At 52.4% G+C, this 8,416-nt stretch overlaps 1 protein-coding gene across 1 annotated transcript; it reads right to left on the bottom strand.

Annotated features, from left to right (window-relative positions):
• Positions 1-3,514: 3,514 nt before the first annotated feature.
• Positions 3,515-7,999, bottom strand: FZD2 (frizzled class receptor 2). Its single transcript, XM_023191462.3, has one exon. The coding sequence runs from the start codon at positions 7,081-7,083 to the stop codon at positions 5,386-5,388; it is 1,698 nt and encodes a 565-aa protein (XP_023047230.1). The 5' UTR covers positions 7,084-7,999; the 3' UTR covers positions 3,515-5,385.
• Between the last annotated feature and the right edge of the window lie 417 nt (positions 8,000-8,416).

Here is an 8,416-nt window from a genome sequence, read left to right as displayed (position 1 = left end):
GCCTAGAAGCCACCAAACTCCAAATGGTCAGGCAATCAGAGCCTCGGATGATGGCTCCCCTTTGCTAGGAACCCTTAGATAGACCTCTAGGAGGAGTCTGACTGCTGTTTTCCCCAAAACAATGCCCCTGTCAGCAGGAAGCAGCTAAGACTGGTCATCAGGTCATCATCCATATTCTAAGGGCAGTTAGATGTACCTCTTCAGAGGGGGGAAATGATATGGAAGTGCTGGGAAGGGAAGACTGTGGTCCTCTTAAATGATAGGGAACAGTTTAAAAACTATTGGTAACATTTCTCCTGTCAAGAAATGCCCATATTTTGATCCATTGATTTTATTTTTAGAAATGTATTCTAAGTGGGGACCAGGCGCGGTGGCTCATGCCTGTAATCCCAGCACTTTGAGAGGCCAAGGTGGGTGGATCACAAGGTCAGGAAATCGAGACCATCCTGGCTAACACGGTGAAACTCCATCTCTACTAAAAATACAAAAAACAAAACAAAACAAAACAAAAAAACTAGCCAGTTGTGGTGGTGGGTGCCTGTAGTCCCAGCTACTCAGGAGGCTGAGGCAGGAGAATGGCATGAACCCGGGAGGCAGAGCTTGCAGTGAGCCGAGATCGCGCCACTGCACTCTGGCCTGGGCGACACAGCGAGACTCTGTCTCAAAATAAATGAAATGAAATGAAATGAAATGTATTCTAATTGGAAAAGTGCTACAATTTATTGAACTACTGCCTGGGGGCTCTGTAGATGTATGGTCCCGTCTACTACTCACGTTACCAGACAGGTACTATCAGCCTTTTTATAGATGTGGACACATGCTCAGAGGTTAGAAAAATGCCACAGGCGCTCACAGCTGCTACTGCATTGAGTGGTAGTGGTAAAGCATGCCAAAGCCTCTGCTCGCCATACATTGTCTGTCTCTCTCTCCTTTTTTCACAACTACACATTTCATTCATTCATATTCCACTCTGCTGCATCTTGATCACTTGTTACCTGATCAAGGGGCAGGATTGAACTGAGTGAATAATCTGGTTCGGGGGAACTCCTGGTTTTGTAGGCCCAATGGCTTTCCCTCCTCACCCCCACCCTGTTTCCATAGCAGAGGTGACTAGAGATCGGGCAATACTGGAGTCTGAGAAGGTAAGGGCTGTCCTTTAGAGAAGGAGAGGTAGCTAGTAATCAGGACTAAAAAATGTCTAGACCGGCCAGGCGCAGTGGCTCATGCCTATAATCCCAGCACTTTGGGAGGCCGAGGCGGGAGGATCACCTGAGGTCAGGAGTTTGAGACCAGCCTGGCCATTGTAGTAAAACCCCGACTGTACTAAAAATAAGAAAATTAGCTGGGAGTGGTGGCCCACGCCTGTAATCCCAGCTACTCAGGAGGCTGAGGCAGGAGAGTTGCTTGAACTCGGGAACAGGAGGCAGAGGCTGCAGTGAGCTGAGATCACACCACTGCACTCCAGCACTCCAGCCCAGGCAACAGAGTGAGACTCAGTCTTAAAAAAAAAAAAAGTCTAGACCAGGGACTCGAAAACTAGTTTGGGGGCAGGCAGGTAGGGAGAGAGGTCAGGGAGGGATGATCTAGAAACTTCCTAGCTACACACAATTGCATATTCATGGGAGATCTGTTCTTCTTTTTTTTTTTTTTTTCTCCAGGAAGAGGTCCAAAGAGTTTTGAGATTCTCAGATGGTCAGTGGCCCCCAGAAGTTTAAGATCCATTTAAGGTAAGAAGAGTGATTCTAGAGGAGGAGGGACCCTGGTACAGTGAGTAGCGAGACTGCAGAAGGGAGGGCTCGCCCGGCTCAGACCCCATGGCAGGCATCCCCGGGACAGCATCTCCCCACCCTCCTGAAGAGCTTTTGAAACAAAAAGCAGTCCCCCATCCCGCTGAGCTGAACCTAATCTTAATTCTTTGGGGATGTTCAGAAGAATTTTGTCTTGATAAACTTTAGTGGCCTTTTTCTAGAGCTAGCTCTTAAAAAAAATCTTAAAGGGCAAAAAGTTTGGAACTAACGTTAAAGTCTTCTGGAGGGAAGTCTGGGCTGGGAGGAGGGAAAGCCTGATTACTAAGAGAGGGGAGTCTGGAGGAGAAATGCCTGATACCTTGAAACCCCAGAGCATTGCCCTGGGGAAGGGCAGAAGAGCAGGCAGAAAGCAGCGCCGGCCTAAGACCTGCCTCTGGCCCAGGCGCCACAGGTGAGCATATTTCCTTCTTGGCCCTGACCCTCCAGCAAACACAAAGCCTCTCTCTTCCAGAGGGAGGGACCAGCTCACTTACAACGTGGGAACCCTTTCCTGCTCATAGGGCGACCTAGAAATCTCCAAAAGCAGATCTCTAAGCTCCGGTTTTTAACTGGGTTTTCTGAACAAGGGAGCTGAGGTGCTCTCTCCCTTTGAGGCAGTGAGCTCAGGTGGGTTACTTGAGTCTTCCTCCAGGACGCTTTCTCCTCCTTACCCCAAATTCCCCAAACTGTGGTCTAAGAGTGTTTCATTTAAGAAACAGGACAAGGGTGTGGAGAGGAGGGTTCCTCCACAATTTTCAGTAGGGTAATTCAGCCCTTGGCTAATCCCCTGGAAGAAGGGGAAGGGTATCTCTAAGATCTGTTCTTTCCAAAAGGTACAATTGTCTTATTATCTGTCTTCCTCCTCAGTCATATAACCTATTTCGTCAGTTTCTCAGGCTCTCTTCCTTTATGTTGGCAGGAGATTTTGAGGAGCGGGTTGCTCAGTAAGAGGGTCCAGGGACAATGCATCCAAAGCACACAGAGCCAAGATCTTGGATGGCTTATAGGTGGGAGAGGCTCTCCCCAGTCTTCAACAGAGACCAGCTCCTCTTCCCACAGGGCTCAATACCAGGTACTGGAAAATCCCACCTGATTCTCTGGCTTTCACCATTATTACAAGGAGAGGCACTCACAATTTGTTTGTAATTTTACTCTTTCCTGCAGCCTTTGCGGGGTTCCTTTAGAATCTTGCAACAAATGGAGCCAGGGGAGCAGTGACACCTCCCGCCTGCTTCTTTGATAATTAAGGGAACCTCATGTTGAGATCTCACACTTGTGTCATCATTTGATAAAAAGCTAGCTTTTTATCAAACTAGCCACTGACACAGATGATTTGGGGGGAAATTATATATTTTTGGGAGGGGGTGCTGCTGAAATCCACAGGCTTCATACAATTCCAAACAAAGCCCCACATATGACTTCAATTACCACCAAACATTTCCAGTTCCCCTCCCCCAACATAAACTAACACAAGCAAACACTTCGAGGTAGGGGGTTCTAACTTACTTTCTCCCTTGTCCCGAAGACAGCCAATAAAGGGTGGTAAGGCACCATTTCTCCCATCACCATTTAGCTAAGAGAGCAAGGTCCAGGGCTGGGAGCACTCTTCTCTGCCCCACCCCCAACCAAGTAGGTAAGGGGGAGAGGGGAGGAGGAGGTGTGGTTTGGTCAAACTAATAAAATGTTACAACCCTGTTAAATGCAATTAAAAGGATAGATCTCTCGAAGATAATTAAATGCACTTTATTATTATGATTATTAGCTTTTAATTTACACTGTTAAGAAACGGGAGATGGTGAAAACTGAGTTATGAGGCATACTTGTATTCAAACCAATCCTTTGGAATTAAAATTCTAAAATATTCCAAATAGTTGAGAGAAATAGTATGTGTTGGAAACTGGAGTTCTCACACCAGCAAGGATACTTTTAGACATCACTTCTCAGGAAGTTAAGAAAAGTCTTGACAGGCCAGGCACTGTGGCTCACGCCTGTAATCCCAGCACTTTGGGAGGCCGAGAGGGGCAGATAACGAGGTCAGGAGTTCGAGACCAGCCTGGCCAATATGGTGAAACCCTGTCTCTACTAAAAATACAAAAATTAGCCAAGAGTGGTGGTGTGCACCTGTATTCCCAGCCACTTGGGAGGCTGAGGCAGGAGAAACGCTGCAGTGGAGGTTGCAGTGAGCCAAGATCACACCACTGTACTCCAGCCTAGGCAACAGAGCGAGACTCCGTCACAAAAAAAGTCTTGACTTTATTTGTGGGGGGTTAGGAGAAGATAAGAAACATCTGCTTTAAACATTCTATCAATCTTGTGATATAGAATGTTATGTAAACACTCAACCCACCCCCATAGCCACAAAGAGCCTGTCCAGAGACTTCTTCTAAAGCAAAGACACCACCTTTTTTTTTTTTTTTTTCATTTTTTTCTGGAGAAGTTTTAAAGAAACCAGTCTTTTTGTCAAAGGAAAACTAAAAAGCCCACCAGCCCATCAGTCCCCTCCCTCCAACCCACCCGTCTTTATCGCTTTTTGAAAAAATTAAGCCCCAAACAACAACAAAAATGCACACAAACCAACCCAGAAACTGCTAACCTGAATGCCGGAGATTTTTGGCTGGGGGCGTGAACAGACTGCAAGGAAAGAAGGGGAGAGATGCTAGGAGATCTCAAACCCCCCAAATTTGCAAACAACTGCTCAAAGGCGAATGCTTCCCCTAGACATGCAGGGAAGCAGGATCAGTACTCCTGGTGGGGTGTGTGTTGGTGGGGGCTGTTTCAAAATACACTTCAAAAAGCATTTTCGGACCACTGGAAGCACTTTCTGCAGCGAATTGAAAAGAAGAGAAGCCAGAGAGGAGAAAGATCTTCCAGCCTGCAGGGGAGGGGCCAGGGGGCCAGGGGGCCCAAGCCATTCTTCACCGGATCTCCGCCCTCTCCCCACCAGCACCCCCCCACCCCGATTTTTTTTTCCACGTCTTCATCTCAGTTGGGACTTTTCCAAAGAGTAAGTGAAGAAGACAGGACACATGAGTAGGGAAAGAAAAGGGGGAAGGAAGCAAAACGAATTCAAGTCCTGTTCAAAAATATCCAACAGCTTCCACAGGCCCAGCGTCAGAGAGGAGGCTCTCAAGTTTGGCTTTATATTAGTTGAATGGAACGAACTCCTAACGACTCAAAGCCAACAAAAACATTGCTCAGGCTGGGTGCCTCTCCCAGCAGGCCCAGCCCTGCCATATCACCAAAAAACTCCAAAGTAGGGGCGCGTTTTGAAGGGCACTTAAGAAAGAGAACTCTCCCCCCAACTACACCCCCCAACACACACACACCTCATTCTTCAGCCCTGGCGCCCACACCCCTGGTTTTTTTTTTTTTTTTTTTCTTTTAAATAGAAAATATATATAATTAAATTTACAAAGACTATTTACAGTTTTAATTACAAACCTTGTGGGGGTGCTGGGCAGAGAGTTCTCTTTTAAAAAGCAACCTAAAAGTGAAATGGTTTCGATCGTTCTTTATTTAAAAAAATAAAATACGGAGTCTGTAGGGCCCCACCCCGGGCAGAGGAAAGCGCCGCGCGGGTCCGGCCTGGGGACGCCCCTTACACGGTGGTCTCGCCGTGCCGGCTGTTGGTGAGGCGAGTGTAGAACTTCCTCCACGAGTGCAGCGTCTTGCCTGACCAGATCCAGAAGCCCGACGTGATGCCCACGATGAGCGTCATGAGGTATTTGATCATGTAGACCGTGAAGTCGGGCGACATGCGCGGCGTGTAGTGCGCCGGGCAAGGGATGGCCAGGCTCTTGCAGTGCTGGCTCACCCACGAGCGCTCCCAGTGCTCGCGGAAGGCCTGCTCATAGAAGTAGCAGGCGATGACGATGGTGGCGGGCACCGTGTAGAGCACAGAGAAGACGCCGATGCGCACCATGAGCCGCTCCAGCTTCTCGGTCTTGGTGCCGTCGTGCTTCATGATGGTGCGGATGCGGAAGAGCGACACGAAGCCGGCCAGGAGGAAGGACGTGCCGATGAACAGGTACACGAAGAGCGGCGCTAGCACGAAGCCCCGCAGCGGGTCCAGGCTGTTGAGGCCCACGAAGCACACGCCGCTCAGCAGGTCGCCGTCGATCTGGCCCATGGCCAGGATGGTGATGGTCTTGACGGCCGGCACGGCCCAGGCGGCCAGGTGGAAGTACTGCGAGTTGGCCTCGATGGCCTCGTGGCCCCACTTCATGCCGGCTGCCAGGAACCAGGTGAGCGACAGGATGACCCACCAGATGGAGCTGGCCATGCTGAAGAAGTAGAGCATCATGAAGAGGATGGTGCAGCCCTCCTTCTTGGTGCCCTGCACCACCGTGCGGTAACCGTCCTCGGAGAAGCGCTCATTGCACACCACGCGCTCCTGGAGCACGAAGCCTGCGATGTAGGCCACCGACACCATGGTGTAGCAGCCCGACAGAAAAATGATAGGCCGCTCTGGGTAGCGGAAGCGCTGCATGTCTACCAAGTACGTGGTGACAGTGAAGAAGGTGGAAGCGCAGCACAGCACCGACCAGGTGAGGATCCAGAGGCGCGCGAAACGCGTCTCCTCCTGTGAGAAGAACATGGAACCATCGGGCCGTGCGGGTTCGCAGGGCGCAGCACAATCACGCTCGCCCAGAAACTTGTAGCTGAGATAGGATGGCACCTTGAGGACGCGCGGGCAGTGGAAGGGGTGCTCCAGCGTGGCGTAGCGCGGGGGAGCGCCGCCGCCGCCCGGGCCGCCCGGGGTGCCCCCGGCTCCCGGCTGCAGTCCCGGCGGCGGCGCGGTGGTGAGCAGCGCGGGCGCTCCGTCCTCGGAGTGGTTCTGGCCCACGCAGATCTGCTCGGCGCCGTGGCGCGGGAAGTGCTCGCAGCGCAGGCGCTCCGGCCACTGAAAACCAAACTTGTTCATGAGCGCTTCGCAGCCCTGGCGCGCGCGCTCGCAGATAGAGCGGCACGGCGGTATGGCCTGTTCCAGCACGGTGCACACGGGTGCGTACATGGAGCACAGGAAGAAGCGCAGTTCGGGCGAGCACTGCACCTTCACCAGCGGATAGAACTGGTGCACCTCCAGGCCTGCGTCCTCCTGGTTCGTGTGGCCCAGAAGGTTGGGCATGATGGTCTGGTTGTAGGCGATGTCCGTGCACAGCGGGATGGAGATGGGCTGGCAGAAGCCGTGGTCCGGGATGGAGATGCCCTTCTCCCCGTGGAACTGGGCCGGCCCGGCGGCGGGCAGCAGCAGCAGCGGCAGCAGCAGGCGGGGCAGGGCGCTGCGGGGCCGCATGCTGGCCGCCGCCCCCCACCCGGCTCCTCGGCGCCCCCCCGCCCCCGCCCCCAACCCGGAGACTGCTCTCCTTCCCCGCCGCCTCTTAGCTGCGGCCGCCGCCTCCCGCGCCTCTTTGCAAACTTTGCTCGCGGCCGCAGAGTTGGGGAGGCCGGGCGGGGGAGGGGGCGGTACGCCTGCCCGCTTGCTCGCCGCGGTCGGACTGAACCGCCCGAGACACCGCGCGCCGCTGCCCTCTCTCCTCTTCCTCCTCCTCTCGCCTCTCAACTCCCCCTCTCCCCTCCCTTCTGCACCCAGCGACTTCTTTGTGCCTCCTCCAGCCCTCACCTCGGCCTCTCCGATCCCAATTAGTCAGTTTCAAGGGGGCCCCCGCTGGCGGCCCCGCCCTCTCCTCGGCCCCCCAAAAAAGGGATCCTTGAAACCACCCCGTCGAGCTCTAAGCACCATCCCAAAATGTGCTCTCGGCCAATCAGATTTAAACCCGAGGACCAGGCCCGAGGGCTGGATTGGTCGACCACAACATAATAAGATCAGAAACCAGATGCCAACAAAACTTTCCCCCCCACCCCGCCTTTTGCTTTTTAAAGAGACAAGCTATTATTATATTAAGGGCTGTTTGTCCAGCCCGGCATTTCTCCGGAGTCGCCGAGGCGAGATCGGGGGACACTACTCAACCCTGACTCACTCCTCTTCCTGGCCGGAGGTGCTCTCCTGGGTGGGGACTCTTTAAACCCTTGCCCCCGCCCCCGATCCTCGAACCCCACCTATTCCTAGTCGAATTTTTCAAATCGAATGAAACATCTCAAATTTAAAAATTAAAAGTGAGACTTAAAAAAAAACAACAACTAACAATTTACAAAGACCTTTTCTGTCCGCTCTTTCTGGAGCCCAGGCGAAAGTTTCACTTCACTTTACACGTAGACGCCTCGCCTCCTCCTCCACACACCCTTAAAAACCCTCTGGAAAATGGGAGCCTGTCTCTTTAAGAGGCTCTTAAAGGGACCAGGACTCCGAGACGTAATTGCCCCGTAGCCAGCACAAAGGAGCCCATTATGGTTCTTTGTGTTCGGTGGCACCTCAAAGTGAGAAAACTCAGGAACTCGGAGGCCCGGAGCTGGAGGGTAGGGGCGGGGGGCTTGTTGGGAGCGAAGGGAAGGAGAATGGCCCGGAGCTGCGGCTTCTCCCTCCCGCTTCTTCTGTGGCAAATCTTAATTGTGCAAAGTAAAGTTTAGTTGCCCTAAGGAGGAGGTCTTAATCGAAAGTTAATGGTGGGGGACGGGGGGTGACGCGCAATTTTGAGTGAAGGGACGACTTTCTTAGGCCTGACGAACAT

This window comes from Piliocolobus tephrosceles, chromosome 16 (genome assembly GCF_002776525.5).
Source record: "Piliocolobus tephrosceles isolate RC106 chromosome 16, ASM277652v3, whole genome shotgun sequence".
Classification (NCBI taxonomy): Eukaryota; Metazoa; Chordata; class Mammalia; order Primates; family Cercopithecidae; genus Piliocolobus; species Piliocolobus tephrosceles.
Note: the sequence above shows the minus strand (reverse complement) of the source record. Positions and strands in the feature narration are given on the sequence as shown.